Below are 17,939 nucleotides of genomic sequence, written 5' to 3' on the forward strand. Positions count from 1 at the left end.
AGTTTGAAAGGTTCAGGGACGCAGAAGCACTGAAGGCGTTTTCTAGTGTCAGAGTTTGGTTTGTTCTTTTCTGGGCTAATGGAGAAACATGGAAGAGGACCAACTAGATGTGGTAGCTAATGAAAACTAAACGATACACACTTAACCGGGATTCTAAATTAATAAAAGGATATTTCTGAATAATTATATCACACATCAGCTAATAAATTCCATTAAAACCGACATGCTGGTTCTTTAATTCAGACCGACAACTGAACCAGGCTGGTATCGCCGATACTGAGCCGATACTTTGTGTAAATACACCCTAATGTGTCTGGTAATTATATTCCAGTAATAATATCCAATAATATTTACTCATTTTGAATTTGATGACTCCAACGCTTTTCTAAAGAAGCTGGAACAGGGCCAACGAAACACTGGGAAAGTTAGGAAATGCTCAAAAAAAACACCTGGTAGGATCAGTCCACGGATGAACATGTTAAAACAAGTGAGTATCATTACCGAGTATAAAAGGAGCCTCCCTGGAGTCGCAGTCGTGAGCACGTTTTGGAATTTTGGTATTTTATCGCCCACAGTTGATAATATCGACAAAAAATTCAGAGAATCTGGAGAAACCTCTGCACCTACGCAGCAAAAACAGCCAAAAATAACCAACACTGAACCGCTGTGACCTGTGTGTTAAAAACTGACTTCATCACGTGGGCTCAGGGATGCTTCAGAAAAAACCACTGCCAATCAACGCAGCTCAACTACAAGTTAAAGCTCGACCAGGCAAAGTCACATGTTAACAACGCCCAGAAACGCCTGCAAATAGCCAGTATCTGTGATGCTACGGGTAACACGCACATCTGTGAAGACACCATTAACGCTGGCATTCGTTCATGTGGATGTTACTTAGACATGTAGCACCCACCTAGACCAGACCAGACACCCCCCACCCCACAGCCATGACACTCATTTGATTTAGGAACAACTCACAAAAACACGAAAAACTGCACAAGGCCTCCACATTCACTGGATCAAGTGTCTGTGGGATGATCCACAGAGGCCCCTCCACTCAACCCATGGGACCCAAAGGACCCCCCCACTAACGACATCCTGTTAGCAGACACCACAGGACGCCCTCAGAAGACCCGCGTCCACTCTCTGATGAGTCACAGCTGTTTTGGAGACACGAGTGAGACCCACACAATATTAGGAAGGTGGTCATAATGTTCTGCCTGATCGGTGTATACAGTAATTAAAATCAACAGAGGCCTCAGGAGGGGATGAAACAGCCAGTCTGCGTCTATTTAGTCTATAAATGTTCTCCAGAGGGATAAATAACAACTCGCAATTTCTCTCCGGTTAAATGCCGCGTAGAGGGACCTTCTGTTTTCTCGGCGGATTGCATAACACCCCGAGCTGAACTTAAAACGTAAAAAACGTTTCAGGAATAAATGTTCCGACTGCATGTCAGTCGCTGGAAGAAGTTAAATCAATGCATCCCTCCGCCCTTCTGCTTCTTCTGCACATTAAGAAGCTGAGTCATGTGAAGCATTAAGCCCCCCGGGGGTCAGGCGAAGATAATGACGTGCACTGTGTGTATGTTGCTGCTCGCTACCTGGCAACTGCAAACAGCAACAGAGACACTACCGTTTACTCATGCCGTATGCTCTTTTTTTTTTTTTTTCTTCTTCTTGACCGCTGCTGGAAAGGTGTAACGACTCCGTGGAAGTTAGACTCAGATTCATGCGGGAGGGGGGGCGGAGGAGGAGGAGGTTTGCTTTTAGAGTCCCGTCCAGTGACAGAATCCACCGCCTTATCAGCCCCGGGGAAAGGGAGTGGACCCTTTCGTGCCATGTTCGCAGAGGCACGTCACAGGCTATTTGTCAGAGTAAGCATGTGTGCGTCTGGGGGAGGGGGGAGGAGGGAGGGGAGATGGAGGGGAGGGGGGGGGGGGGGACGACGACTGAGAAATGGTCACATCTTAATTCCCGTGGAGGTCCTTCTTTCTTTAGCGGAGGAGGAGAATTTAGCGAGGCGACGGCCGTGGCAGTGATGGAGATATTAGATTAGATAAGAGCACACTCACGTGGAGAGCACGCACCGGTCAGCCGTAACATTATGACCACCAAAAAAACGGTTTAAAACAAAAAGAAAAAAGGTGCACAAGGTGTTGACCTGGCCTCCAAAGTCAATAGATCCCAAACTGATCAAGTATCTGTGGGAAGATCTACAGAGGCCCCTCCACTCAACCCACGGGCCCCCACTAGGACACCCTCAGGTGGTCATAATGTTATGCCTGATCGGTGTGTGTCAATTCATTGCAGTTTCATTTACGCGCACCAACTTTTTTTTTTTCGGTTCCTCGCAAAACCAGCTCTCTGCAACGTGACACACACAGGGCCTCGGTTTGGAAAATAAAAAAATTTGATAGGTTGCACACACATGCAGAGCATATGGGTCCTGGAGGACATCAAGCAACGTCTACGCGCTGCTAAAACAGGTGCACGGCGCGTAGCGTCCTCTCCGGCCTACGGAGAATGAAGATAAACTGCGCGCAGATGCACGAGGAAAAAAGTAAAGGAGGAAGGAACAAGGACTCCAAAAAGAAGGCTGAGGATACTTTAGATGATACGGGAAATAGGGGGGAATCATGAGTGGTTATCCCAGGAATGGGAGCGGCAGCGGCGCGTCACACGTTGTTTAAAAGAGTAATTCAATTCCTGAGCGTGTGCACGTTGCCACTTCGAGGCCGTCTCGGATCCAGAATGACAGAATACTGTATGGATGTTTTTAAAAGATGACGCCAGGGCTGAAGGGAAATGGAGCATAAGCCCTGGGGATCAATACATCCCCAGAGTGACTCAACCGAAGAGACACACACACACAGAAAGAGAAAGAAAGAGAGAGAGAGGGAACTTTCCTTCCTCCCAGAGAGGAAATGTTCACTCCATAAATATTTGGAGTTTGCTAATTGAAAGGATCTGCGCGGCTTTAAATTCGTGGAGGTTCTTTTAAACACGGCGCTCGTATGGATTCTTTGTGTCTGTCCCTTCGTTCATTAGGGCCGAGTGAAATGAGCTGAGGCGGCGGTAAACAGACACATGCTTCAAGGACACAGACCCAGGTTAGATTCGATCAGTGTGTGTCAGTTGCAAAAAAAAAAAAGATCTCCCTTTGTGTTCTAGCTTTGCCCTAAGCGGCGCCTTATCCCGCCTTCTGATTGGCGGCTTTGTTCCACGCAGCACCGTGGAAGACGTGCTTTAATGTAGGCAAGCGCAAGCTGTCCACCGGGGGAAGTGGAGCGGACTGCTATGAAATTCAGCTGGAAAACATGTTTGCATGTCACTGTGTTTGCATTCAGGATTAAATTTTCATGGACACTGTGGCGCACACATGTCTGGCTACTTGCTGCAGACTGAATGATTAAAAGGAGACTTATAGATATTTTTTGCTTTGTCATTCAGCCATAAAAAGGAAGAATTAAACTAATGAAGAAGAAAAAAAAAGATACACATGCAAATGGAGTTCTGAGTCGGTTTCCCGGCCCGGTTTTATCTCGGCAGACGCTGACGCCGGTCGTGTGCCGAGGCTCCTTCGCCTGCGTGCCGTCTCTGCTGTGTGTGCAGCTCATTTAGCATCTCGCTGCAACACGTATAGCGTGATGTGTACTTAAGGAGTTCCTCTTCCTCACGTGCCATAAACTGATTGTTCGACCTCCGCTGCACAATGAGTCGCGTTGCATGGCGAGCGCAGTTAGGAGATGAGCCTCTGTGAAATGACATGCGACAAGGTGGAGTTTCCAGTGTTTCCCGGCTGCTAACACGTAGCGCTCATTGCCTTAATACTGCACGTTACAGTCTCTGGAGGCTGGTGAGCCGAATTCACAACAATCAGCCACAAGACAGGAGAAGTAAATAATATTAACCATCTTGTGACAACGATCTTTCAATGAGCTCTGGGAAACCTTTGGACCTGGGATTCATTTCTTCATGTGGATGTTAATTAGTACATGTAGCAGACACTCCACCATCCCTAGCAGGATGTCTGCAAAGGTTCTCAGTCGTCCGAAGAAAGGCAACGTTTCGCCACTCATCCGAGTAGCTTCTTTAGTTCTGATAGACTGGTGGGAAGTTGAGGTTTAAATGGGAAACTTGCTTGACTTGTCCCTGTATTACCCAGGAACTGGTGCTCCGAAATTGCAACCTGACGCAGACACACACACAACTGAAAAACAATAACATGAAGAAGGTGTTGACCTGGCCTCCAAATTCACTAGATCCCAAACTCATCAAGTATCTGTGGGATGATCCACCATAGAGGCCCCTCCCCTCAACCCGTGGGAATGTTATGGCTGATCAGTGTATGAGTAACTCATAAACACACTTTGATTATTTTGCATGTTCCAAAGGTCTTCTCTGAAAAGAATCTTCCCAATTGTGCCAAGTTTGTGAAGTTAACCTATAACTTGTCCTCGTGGCCGGCAAAGATTCCTCAGAGTTACTCAGTGTTCGTTCGGTTCAACTTAACCGCGAGCAGCAGCGTAGCCCGCAGCGTCTGAACACGTTGTGACGTTCGGAGGACTCATGCACCATCTAGGACAACAAGGTTTCTGGCCCACAGTAGAGGCCAACGACGCTAGACGCCCCAGGGCGGACCCCGATCGCACTCTTACGACATCTCCTCGACGCTCGGACAGCTTTTTGGACGGGGAGAAGACCGGAGCCGCCCTGCTGCTCTCGGGAGCGCTCCTCGCCCTGGTGGGTGTCACCTTCACCGTCATAGGCTGGAAACACTACCGGGGCAACCTCGGCTTCGAGTGGACCCAGCTGCTGGGCCCCATCCTGATCTCGGTCGGCGGCACCTTCATCCTCACCAGCGTCTGCAAGTTTTGCATCATCTCCTGCTGGCCCTGCGCTCAGCGGCAGGAGGAGGACGAGGAGGACGACGAGGAGGCGGCTACGGAGATACCTGCGAGGCCACAAACCTCAAGGGACGGTCCGTTTCTGTTTTGCGGCATAAATCAGCCAGTCGTGCTGCAAAGCTCCACGGGGATGCTGTGCATTCCACCTGCATATAACTTCATAAACCAGGAAGCGCGTCGTCCCGTAAGCTCTATGCACGGAGGGGTCCACCTTGCGGGCCCTCCTCCGTATGACGCTGTGTTTTGTGTGGAGAACGCAGCTTTTGCAGCAGAAGAAGAGAACTCAGCTGGCAGCACGGAAACAGACCAAAGAAGAAGAAGGTAGGACACAAGGTTAACCCTAACCCTAACCCTTACCATGCAGACATTTTGGATTACTTGTATTTTATTTTGCCAACCCTAATCCTTAACCCTATCCCTAACCCTAACTGCAGTATGTTGACACAAGAGCAGATAAAAACCCAGCGGAGCTAATCCAGAATCAGATTTATGTGCGTTAAAAATGACACAACGTGCCAGAGTTTTTGTATTAACCACAAGGTCAATTTTCACTCAGACCAGAGTGTTCTTGGCCGTCGCTCCGCTCTCAGACAATTATGGCGCAATTAACGTCTCTACAACAGGCCGCACATTTTTGTTGATTCGTGTAAATTACCGTCGCGTGACTAATGCGCCACATACAATATCCTCTGAGCCTATTTCTTCTTTTATTTTTTTATTTTTTCACAAAGTAAACGAAACGGAGACTTTGGGAACCGAAATAGCTCATCATCTGGGGGGCTAACATCCTATCAAAGGCCTTCTAAAGGAACTTTTTTTTTTTAAGTCGTCATATTTTCTCACCTGTTCCGAAACCGAGAGCTGTGGAAAAACATTACATTATGCGTTGGCGTAAAAAAAGAAAAAAAGAAAAAGAAAAAGATTTCTGCCCACTAATTTGAAATCCAATCAGATATCATCAGACCCTCGGACGTCCTGCTAAACACAGAGCCGCGCTCCATTAGTGGAAAGTTACAAGTTTTCACTTTCTTTTATTGTCTTTAGGCAATTACTCCCAGCAGGTTTCCAGGAAAGCAATTCACTTTAATAAAAACAGACAGCGGGGATAATACAGTTAACCTGGGATAACTATAAACTGCTGTCATGTGAACTCGTGCTCGGGGCTCAACGGGCTCTGCTCTCGCGGCGTCACAACTTCTGACCTGTTTCTAGTTCGTTTCCAGGGGTTAACGCCAAATAGAGGAAGGATCAAGGGAGAAATTGCTCGACCTCAGTGTTTTCTTTTAAAGGGGGCAATGGGCTTTAAGCGCAACCAATTGGGCCTGTAAACATTTTGGATGTTGGCCAGGTCTTCTCTTGCTTGCCTGAGACGAGTTGTCTGCCTTTGATTTCCAATAGCACACAGAATACGGAAGAGGACAGAGGACGGAGGGACGGGGGCGGCTCCACCTGCTCACGTCCACCTGCGTACGAAGACATCTACCCCTCGTTTCACAAGCACGGTCCAACATGAATGCGTACCCGAGACTTGTTAGAAATGCAAAACTGAACCTGTTTCATTTGGATAGCTTCTACGTTTAACTGCCCTCACGCAGCTGTTTACACGTATACCTGCCATAATAATTAAGTATGAAGTCATAAAATCCACTAAAGATGAGGCTCCCGGCAAGAAAAACCTCATTAAATGGAGATTTATGAAGAACCCCAGCTCACTCCGAGGGCTTTTTGGAAACTTAGAAATACTACATTTATATTCGGCTTAAGAAACACACATTGTCTCCCAAAAAGCTGCACAAACCGCCGCACATGCCCATTAAAATGTTGGCAGGGGGAAACGCAGGCGGCCACTATCGACTGAAACAAACATGGAGACAATTTAGCAGAGATACTTATGTTTTTTTTTTGTTTTTTTTTTGTTTTTTTTTTGTTTGGTTGTTGTTCTACACTGGAGAAACTTCACATCAAAAGAGAAAAAGAAAAAAAAAAGATAATGTTCATTTTCAGTTTGGTTATAATTGTTTGCATATTGCTCGTGTTTGCCAGTGATGTCTGAGGAAAACCATGAAAAATCTGAACTTGCAGCCTCAGAAGGCGGCGAACGCAGGACCAGTACAACTTCTACTGAACAACAATAAAAAGGAACAAAAAAAAAAAAAAAAAGAACACATTAGACACTGGGCAAGCAGAGGTTTGGATGTTTTCTGCAGGATCGTTCAGCTCCATGTGTCCTGTGGTTAGAGAGGAGGTTAGTGAGGAGGCTGAGGGTGGGTTTTGTTTGCAGGATCAACACGAGTGTCAGTGCACCACACGGGGGCAGAAACACTGAGGAAATCAATGCACTTTCATTCACAGGGTCAGGTCAGGTGGCTACTGGGCCAAGGAGGGTGCAAACTACTACTACTACTACTATTAATGATAATAATAATATGTAAATGAAATTAAATTATTAAATTAAACTGACTGTTCTGCAGCTTTATATCTCGTCTTTCATCCGCTTTATGGTTTCTGTTTAATATTTGCTTATTCATGTTTCATCTTAAATGTGTCTACACGTGTGTGTCTTGTCTTTTTCTTCTCCTTTTGATCAATTACGTGATGAAGGCTGCTACTGCGCAGACGACACGCTCCCTTAGAGCAGCGCTCCGTGGATGTTCCTCTTTACGGGACACTTCATTGACTTAAATAATAAATAAAACTTGTGTGTGTGTGTGTGCAGACAACGACTGACAGCCTTATAGGGTGGGCTAACGATGCCTTAAAAAAAACAAGAACATAAAGATGTCAATAAACAACCAACACAATAAATAAATAAATAAATTGGCGAAATAGTTTATATATATATATATAATTCTAAAAAAAAAATAAAAAAAAAAATCTTTACACACTTAATTTAGTTTAAAATTTTAATAAAACTTAAGTTTTATTAAAGTTTTCTCTACGGGCCAGTTCCAATTGAAACGTTGGTCACAAAGTGAAAAAACTTTCGATGAAATAATAAATGAACTATTAAAGTCTCTCGTCACTCACTGAATCTCAGCAGCAGGAAAATAAAACAAACAAAAAAACAGGTTTAACTGATTTGATCTACTTTTAATTTAACACACTCTGGTTAGAAACTCTGGAAATATCGAGATAACAACATGAACATGAACATATTTTTCTGACACAGTTTCCCCCTCGGTTGCTCAAATCTGTTCCCCCGTGTTCTCCTTTGGGCACCAGCGAACAAAACTTTCCAGAAAAAAAAAAAAAAAAAAAGTAATGTAAAAAAAAAAAAAAAAAAAAAAAAAATGAAAATTCACAGCAATTTAGAAAACATCCCAGGACCTCCTTCAAACTTGTGCCGTTTGCTCGAGCAGATCTGAAACCGCAGCGCAATATGACTTTCATTATTTTTACAGCACTGTAAAATGCGGGTGGCCGACAAGGCCTATTATTTCACCATTCTGGAGAATTGGAGACGATTTATGAAAGTATTACGGAACACGCTGAACGATAACAACTCCGTCATAAAAAGAGAGGCGGAAAAGAAAGAAAGGGAGTGAAAATATTCGCCAAGAAAACCCCGCCATTAGTCGTGATATGAGTTTTGAATGTTCTGAATGGACTATTATCAGTAATTTTGAGGTTAATAACGAGGGAAACCGCTTTATTGGGTCCAGCTGGAGAACTTTGAAAGGCAAACAGTCGGTTATTTACAGTCATTTACAAAAAAAAATGCCGCGCTTGCTGATTTAATTTGGCACTGATGCGACGAGTTCAGTAACAATATGGATACACTTTTGTGCAAACTAAAAAAAAAAAAAAAAAGTGTAACATTTTAAACTTTCTCTGCATGCAACAGGTGTTTGGCCTTGTTCGTACGTTCAATTTATTTATTTATTTGTTTATTCCTGCTTGTCTGGACCAACTTTTACGCACAGCGCGTTTTTCTTTTTGTTTTTTTTTTTTTTTTTCTTCTTCCGGGGCCAGTGTGTATTGTGCGGCCACTAAAGTGCTTTGATTGTGCAGGAGGCCTGAGCTGGAGGCCCTCTCACTTAAACCACATGCGCTCCCAGCTAAACATTTGCGGACGGATTTGGAAACTACATCTGAGATGGCATTTTCCTTTTGAGATCAAAAATACCAAAGGGGTCAGATAATCCCCTGGAAATCACGATCAGAGCGGAGTAATTAGCGCTGACCTTGGCCCGCGCGCTGGCAAACCGGTGGACGGAGACATTGTGTTTGCATTGTGCGCTGCGGCCATACTCCCATATGGCGCACGCTAATAAAGGAAGGGGCTTGATCCCCGCAACTCACAAACAGCTGAGGCTGGTGTTTGGACTGTAACTTGAGCTCATTGTGCTCATTTGAAATATACTGCGCTCAGCGAGGAGCTTTTTTTTTTTTTTTTTTTTAAACTGACAAAAAGCTGCAGTCTAGATACTGTAAGAAAAAAAAAACCGCTCAGAGGAAATGTTTAGAGTCAGTTTGTCTCAGCAATTATTCAAGCTGTCAGTTAAAGAGTCAATTGAGCCTCCTAACATCCCATTTTGTTCCCGTTTCCATCTCCAAGTTTGTTCAAATCTTCCTTCACTCCCACTGACACATGGTATCATAACACATCATATACTGTTTATTCCCTTTCTCACAATTTAGTCATGTTTACGCTGCACCTCAGAGGAAATCTTCCCGTGCAAACGTTTGCATGCACCACCCCAAACTTTTCTCCATTCATAGTTAATTTATGAATCATCCGCTGAATTAAAATGCATTGAAATGTTTTGTTCTAGTGTTATTAAAGCTTTCCTCCTCTCACTCAGACACTAATGCTTCTTAAACTATTATATAAAGCTGATATCTGAAGATGTCCCCATTGAGTCACTTTAAGATTTGTTTCCTCCTACGGACAAAACTCAGCCTCTGTGAGGAAAAATCAGACGTATCTGCACAAATTAAACCGAAGCACGTGAGAAAATATGTTTTTCTGTCTAAAATAGTCATTTACAGAACTTCTTCTTAATCTGATTGCACTTTAATTAATTCCCAATAATGTTCATACTTAACATTACCCAAAGGTTTCCCAGCTATTCTTCACTTCTTTTGACACTATAATCCTAAATGATATAGTAACACCATTAAATCTCCAACAGATCCGCACAAATAAAATCTAGTGGTGGATTCAGCATTTTCAAATGTGTGCATGCAAACGTGGGTGAGAGTCAGATTGTCTATTATTGTGGCACCGAAGTAACACAAGCTCCTTTTATTGAATTCTTCTCATCTCATCTTATTCAAGCAGCATCTCCCAATTAGTTTTTTTTTGTTTTGTTTTTTAACTTTTGACCTTATTATGCACATATCTAGTATTTGGTGCAACTATTTAATGTTTATTTTCTCATTATGTGTATTCAGAATTACACCACTTAAACCCTTAATTAACACTAGTTGTTGTTTTTTCTCAAACTGTTTGTTTAGCTATTTAAACCTGATGCAATATGTAAATAATTTTCGTAGCTTAACATATTTACTTTTGTACAGTTTTTCTTTTCTTAGCTGATTCTGTTTTTTCTATTATTGCACTGTTGTTCCTCGCTGTAACACTTTAATGTCACCATCTTATCTTATCTTAAGATTTTTATTGTAACCAAAGCTCAGTTTACTTTGTGTAGAAAAAACAGACAGTTCTGCTCATGTAAAACTGCAACTAGTTCCCTTTTTTTTTTTCACTTTTGAGCCTGTGTCAATCAATATCTAAACATGTCTTCAATGATTCTTGTTGGCATTTCTCTGTATGTGTGAAATCTGATACAGATCTGCACAAATAAAATAAACTCTAATACCATTAGAGTCAAAACTGTTAAAACTCACAGACATAGTTCAGTCCAAAACAGCAGAAATAATGTAAAAAGCAAAATGTAGTTATGTGTGTAGTTTGTGAATGTGTATAGGTGTAAGTGTGTATGCGTATATATATATATATATATATATATATATATATATATATATATATATATATATATATATACGTTATATGCTTTATTATATGTCATATATAAAAATTACTACTTTATAAGTTATCATATTATATATAGATTTAACATAGAGGAGAATGAGTGTTCAAATACACTTTCATTCATTCAACATGTCTTCTTGTCTTTTTAGTGGATGTCCCCTTTAAATGTCCTGCGTGCATGTGTGTGTGTGTGATACACTTTATATTTGAGATCTTGACTTTACAAGACATATCTTATTACATGTTATTTTTGATGCACTTTGAGCAATAAGGAGCTTTTTGTTCCAAGTTAAACACTGTCAGAATTAACCACTGTTGATCTCAGTCATGCAAAGCGCTGAAAGATGTCACCATCAATTGATTTTAAGAAGTAAAAGTTCAGTTCGCTTCCCTTTGACATTCATCTCGGATAGATTTGCACAAATAAAACCAAAGTATTTGAGAAAAAGCGTTTCGGTCTTCGAGTGGATGGTGTCATAACAGCTCCTGACGTGATATATCTTGTTATTTTGACTGCAACAATAGATTTTATTTCAAATTACACATTTTCTTGCCTATTTACCCAATTACGCAAAGCGATATCCAAAATATCTCCTTCATAAATCTCACTTCAGCTTCATTTGTGAAGAAATCTCAGACAGATCTAGTGAAATAAAGCTTAAGTTCACGACAAAAAATAAATAAATAAATAAATAAATCAAATCCACCCTTTAAATCCCCAGTATGAGTGTGCACATACATGAGAGTGACTCCCTACATTCGAGGCAGATCTCCTACTCAAACGCCATTAAAGTAACACAATGTCCGGACGGGATATTTCTAGTTATTTTGACTGTAGGAGCAGATCTGGCCGAACCTCACTCGCATTTTTTTGGCTATTTTTAGCAGTTTTAAAGTGGCTGTTTTCAAAATAAGTTCCTGACTGTATATCAAAAGATCCCAGTGCCACAGTGGTGGGCTCGCTCTGCTTTCATTTCCCTCTGTGTGTGTGTGTGTGTGTGTTGCTACGTAGGAGCCTGTGCAACTACAGGGCATGGAGACGGAGGGTGGGGGTGGGTGGTGGTGGTGGTGGTGGTGGTGGTGGGGGGGACAAATGGATTCCATGTTTGCAGGAAAACACGCTGGAGGCACAGGAAAACTTTGTTGTTTATGAAGAACACGTGAAACCAATCAAATGTGAATTATCTTCCTGTTGTTCCAGCTTTTGTCGTTTGCAGCTTTTAGTTCGCTCGCCAGCAGTGTCACCACCCAGCGAGCAGGTCTGTGTCTGTGCGTGGAAGGTAGGGTGGAGGCTGGAGGCTGGAGGCTGGAGGCCGGAGGCGCACATGCACCCAGCGCAGACACCGCACATGTGCATCCAGGGGTTTGGGATTTTCGCTGCTGCTGCTGCTGTTGCTGCTGCTGCTGCAGCGGCAGCTCTGCAGAAATGTCACTGGTTTGTCACTTTCAAAATAAAAGCCCTCACACTTTTTTGTTTTATTGCTCTACTTCTGGTGGTGTTGAAAAATGCAGATTAACAGTTAATTGTATACTTAAATTGCAGGGAAGTCTATTTTTTTTTTTTTTTTTAGCACACACACACACACACACACCCACACCACACACACACACACCCCCCCCCCCCCCCCCCCCCCCCCCCCCACCACACACACACATATATATACACGCATGTTTGCATGAAGATCTAAACCTCAAGGAGATCTGATAAATAATCAGCCCCACAGGAAATGATTTGCAGATCTCCTCAGCATACTAACTTGTTTACATACTAATCTTCATGAACACACAATTCTCCATGTAACGTGTGCACACACACACACATACACACACACACACACACACACACACACAAACCTGCTCGGCTTAAAGTGGCTGGGAAAAACACACTCTCACACTTTTTAAAAGCGCGCCGAGAGGACTTTTTCAGAGCTACCGCGGCAAAAAACTATCACGTCCATTTCTCTTTTTTATTGACTGTACGCCACTACGAAGCCACCCCTCCCCTTCTCCCTCCCTTCCTCTCTATATCTCCCTGTAATAAGTTCCCCATCACGTTTTTATTTACGACCCAACTCCCTCCTGGGCTCACCTCAGACAGCAGGTGTTCAGCTCATTCAGAAAGAGCACAGCAAGGTCAGCTTATTGGAAATTGCCATATACAGTATGTTATGAGGGCAACCGCAGTGTGTGTGTGTGTGTGTGTGTGTGTGAGTGTAATTACGTGTGCCTTCTCCGAGGCTCGGTGCTCGGGAGGACACGGGGGGAAAAAAAGAGCTCTGCGATTAATCTGTCGTCGTGTACGTGATAAGAGTTCGGCTCCTGTGAGTTTTGTATTACTTCCGCGTGCACGAGGCTTTAAAATGACATCTTTGCATCAGTGACTGGGATGGATTTCAGATGTGGGATGATTTCATGGTTTCAGGTGAATTAAGGCAAACGTTGCTGCGTGGTGAAGTGTCTCTGTGTGAAACGACGCACGCCCACGGGGGCTACGTGGAAAATAAGAAGCGCCGCAGTCGAACCCGTTCTTCTTTTTGTTCTGTTTCATCCATCAAATTGTATATTGATATAAAATAATAGAATATGGTGCAATAATATAAAAATATATTGTATTATAATAGTTAGTAGTGGTATCAACATAGTTAAACTGAGCTTTTTGGTTGGTTTCTGGTTTGGTTTTCAACTTTCTCTTTGAATCGAACATTTCTTTTCTATTTATGCATTTTTTAATTTTTTTTTTGCTATTCCCTAGACCACCTGTTGCCGTTCTGTATAAACTTGAAGCCTTTGTTTTGGGGCTTAAATATTGTCAATAAATATATTACCTACATGTTTTCTTGACTTCCCAGTGATCACTAGAACACAGAGGCCAAGGACAACCAAACTGACAGAGAGATTAAATAGGAACCCCCTACCTACTATATGTATTTTATATTAAACTTGGCTTCGTGCTACTTATAAATATACATTATTATTAGCATTTTGCATTCAGTATTAATCTCTTTTCCCTTTAATAAAATATAAAATATGTTGGATTCATGTCAATGTGTATTTAAAGAAATTTAAATTTGTGGGGGGAAGAATGTATAAAAAATGTCCAGTCAACCAAAGATTTTGCGACCCTGCAAACCTATGACTTAAACCAAAGAAAGTGCAGAGAAAAGTGTTAATTATTAAACATCATTGTCACCAAATATGATGTCTTGAAAGCAGCTCTACCACAAAATCATGTTCGGAGAGAAAAGAAAAGTCAGAGGCTAACAAGCTCGCTGCTAAGAGGAAAGCTAGCTCATGATGATGATGCTGAAAAAGAAAAGAAGAAAAAGGCCAGAAAGTAACTCCTCTACAGACAGACTTTATGAGGTTATTATGAGGTAGTGTGTCACAGGTTGACGTGGATGAAACCTGTAAGTGTGGATTTGGATGCATTCACACCATCACATTTACATGTGTAACTATTGATGTGATGCCATCATTACATCTGTATGAACAATGCTCTGCTATTCAACATTATATCCAACAAGTCATCTTCTACTTTATTTAAAAATCTGTTCTTAAAACCGTGTTTTCAAGTAGAACTGCTGCACATTTAAAAAAAACAAAAAAAACAAAAAACAACAGTTGCTCTGAGCAGCGTTTCACCCGGTCCCAAGCTAACGTTACGGTTGTTTATGGATGGACAAACAAACCGTGTGACAAACAGAGCTGATAAATTCTCCTCCCTGAGCGCCTCACAGCGGGGACGAGACTCTCTCGAAAACAGAAACGGACAAACAGTAGTAAATACGGGCCGCGTGTGCACTTTAGATCGGCCATAAATCGATGTTAATGTGGCACAGTTTAACAAGCACAGCTGCATCTCGTTCCTGGCGATATATTATTACCAGGGACGCTTTGACTTAGGGAGTAACGTACTGCATTTATTTATTACCAAAGTCGCTTTACAATAACTGCAAATTACTAGTTTCTCGCCAAATTTATATAAATGTCTTGTGTTATGTGTTATATATTGTGACAAATCCTCTTTTCTGTGATTAAATTTTATTATTATATAATATTTAATGTAATGTATCACTATTTAATAAGTATTGTGATGTATAAATGTCATTGCAACTCATTTTTAGAATAACTAATATTCTAATATAACTAATATAAGGTGGACATTTTGAATTCAGGTGATTAATATACATGCTGTTACTAGATAGAAAAAGAAATTACAGGTAGGGAAGATGCAAACAGACCCGTGCATAGGCTGCATGAGTGCAAATGCGACGAGCTGCTGCAGAAAAGTTGCACTAACAACTTCCCTGATCCTCACAAGTTCACTTTACATAAAGCCTGTGTTCATGTCTTGGTTATTTTCTCACTGATTACAGCAGCACTGAACAGACGCCATGTTATGCTTTGGGGGATTTTTATTTTTTTTAAATATTTTTTTCCTCATTATTATTTGATAGAGTCGCACAAAAAAAAAAAAAAGCAAAGCAAACAGTTAAAATTATTAATGGTGTGTTTATTTACTGTTCAAACGGTGATCAATCAGAGATTTGCTCCAGATCCCCAGATGGTAGAAAAAGGAGCTTTTCCCGGCTGCATGAAGCGAATATGAAAAGGACAGAGAGTCACTTATTTGGCTTTAAACGATGCCCCCGTTAAGATCTCTCTCCCAGGTCCCCCAGGTTTCCACCCCCCTTTACCCCACCCTCCACCACCGCCCCTGTCAGTAAATACAACAGTAAGTATAACATTTCACACTAACAGAAATTAGGAGCAAGGAGAAAAGTAAACATGGGAGAATTTGGGAGCCGTGTATTTTGGAAAAGAAATCCCGTGTTTGTATTAATATTTCACCTCTGGGAAAACTTCTGTCACTGACAATTTAAAGGGCACGCAGCCAGCGTTGTGTCAATTCGCCGTTGCGCCGGGTATTTACGACTTTATTGAATTAGGGCGGAAAAGTCTGCGGTGGGTCGGGTTGTTTCTGGGGAGGAGGAGAAGGAGAAGGAAGAGAAGGAGGCGAGAGAAAGCGGCCGGTTTGCAGCGGAAAAAAAAAAAATCGAGACTTATTTTTGTTTCAGACGCGTTTCCGTCCACATATGGTCCTTGTTTTGGCCTATATACAGAGAATCTCGGCGGTGACCCGTGACCCGGCTTCACAGACTGACATGATTTTGGCTGTCTCACTCTGAGTTCTATTCGACCCCGTGTCCCCCCCCACCCATCCCACCCCCACCCTGAAGTTCAGGGGTCAACTCCAGGGAGCAGCAAATTAACCCAATGTGTCAAAGCTGGCATGACACCATGTTCAGCCGAGCCCTGTTGTTTAAACGCTCCTCTTTTCCACTTGCATTTCGCGTCACGCCGTCTTTTCTTTATTCTTTATTTCGTGGGCTATTTCAAATTCAAAGTTTATGGCGTGTGACTAATTCCCCCCCCCCTTTAACCTCCCTCATCCATTTCTGCTGGAATCCCACCCCCCCTCCCAACAAATTCTCTTTCCTCCCCTTCTCTCTCCGCTGACATCTTCTTCCTTTCTTTAGGGCAGAACTTGGCTGTCTGATCTTTCCTCCCTCCTCTCAGCTCGAACCCTTCTCTCGCTGCGTCTCTCCCTGCGGTTAAAGACGTTTCAGTTCAGCTGTCACAAATTATGTTCGCCTGCCCAGCTGTCAAAACAGGGGGGTGTCCCTTTCATTCCACCTCACATACTACGAAAGGAGATGGGAGGGAGGAGGGCTTTAACGCTCGTGTTTGGACACAAGCAATTATCTCTAATTATTGTTTTTCTTTTCAGTTTCCCTGTCCCGATGGAGGTCCGACGAGACGAACATGCAATAATCCGCTCCAGTCGTCCAGGATCAGGGGGGCCTTCGGAGTCCGGGCTCGGTCCCGGGACTCTGTGGCTTTCATCTCAATGTGAGTCAGGAGTTGATTCAAACGTGGAGTGATGGGAGAATTAACCCCTGGGACCCAGCTTTCAATGGGCTCAGCTAAGAGATTATATGTGTTGATGGCAGGCTTTTATATGCGCTGGGCTTCCAAAACGTCAGCTGTTTAAATCAAGGCACCTCAGTCAGGAGCTTCACCTTTACCTCTTCGGTGCTCGTCCAGCCTGATACTGTGTGCGTGAAACAGTAATGTTTCCCCCTGAAGTCCCAATGACACAGCTTCGCAAATTACACCGTCCTGAGCCTCATCAGGCTGCCACTGGGAGTTTGCATTCAATGCACAGCTTCAGATTCCCATGACCGTCCCTGATCCTCTGGGATCCGAGCGGGAGACTTGAAGGTAAATGCGAGCGCACGCAAACTCCAGCGGAGAGGAACGGAAACACGCAGCCGACGTCGGGGCCAACGGGCTCATCCCTGAGATTGTGATAAATTTGCGTCTGAGGCCGACATCTTTGGTGGTCCTCGCCTTTTAAAAGGACAAGGAAGGGAAGAAAGAAAGAAAAAAAAAAAACAAGAAAAATCCTGTCCGTCTTCACAGGCTTGTACAACATGTTGCACGCATCCTTTGGTTTCAAAGTGCATGCCAAACCCAAAGGATGTTTTGGCAAAACAAAAAACCGCACCTCTCAAATATGAGTGACACGAGGGACGTCGGGCCAAGGAAGAAAACAAAAAGGGGAGGCGACGAGTTTAGTTAAAGAAGCTGTAGATAACGGAGTGCAGGACTGAAAGAGTTTGGGCCATATGAAGAATATAGTGCTGGGTTCACACTTCTTCACCTCCCGAGACCCTGCGTCCTCGTATGGGGACATTTCAGCAGATTCATTCTACAGTCAATCACGGGACAAAAGTGGACAAAACTTCATCAAATTTTACAACTGGAACTTGTTTATTTATGCTTATTTGAAGTTTGATGCTCAAATTTAACAAATTGTGCCAAAGTAACGAGCTACAGCTAATTATCTCATTAGTTAGCTATGGTACTTTCTATTTTGTTACACATTTATGATAGCATACCATGAAATAATCCCCATGTTACTGTTGTTTCTTAAAATGCAACCTATGAACAGAGAAGAAAGTCAGA

The 17,939-nt window shown here is 42.8% G+C and overlaps 1 protein-coding gene across 1 annotated transcript; it reads left to right on the top strand.

The window, feature by feature from the left end:
- Nucleotides 1–4,421: 4,421 nt before the first annotated feature.
- Nucleotides 4,422–7,072, top strand: tmem174 (transmembrane protein 174). Its single transcript, XM_047569147.1, has 2 exons — nt 4,422–5,230; nt 6,308–7,072. The coding sequence occupies exons 1-2, from the start codon at nt 4,572–4,574 to the stop codon at nt 6,420–6,422; spliced, it is 774 nt and encodes a 257-aa protein (XP_047425103.1). The 5' UTR covers nt 4,422–4,571; the 3' UTR covers nt 6,423–7,072.
- Nucleotides 7,073–17,939: the final 10,867 nt, after the last annotated feature.

This window comes from Mugil cephalus, chromosome 19 (assembly GCF_022458985.1).
Source record: "Mugil cephalus isolate CIBA_MC_2020 chromosome 19, CIBA_Mcephalus_1.1, whole genome shotgun sequence".
In the NCBI taxonomy this organism is placed as follows: Eukaryota; Metazoa; Chordata; class Actinopteri; order Mugiliformes; family Mugilidae; genus Mugil; species Mugil cephalus.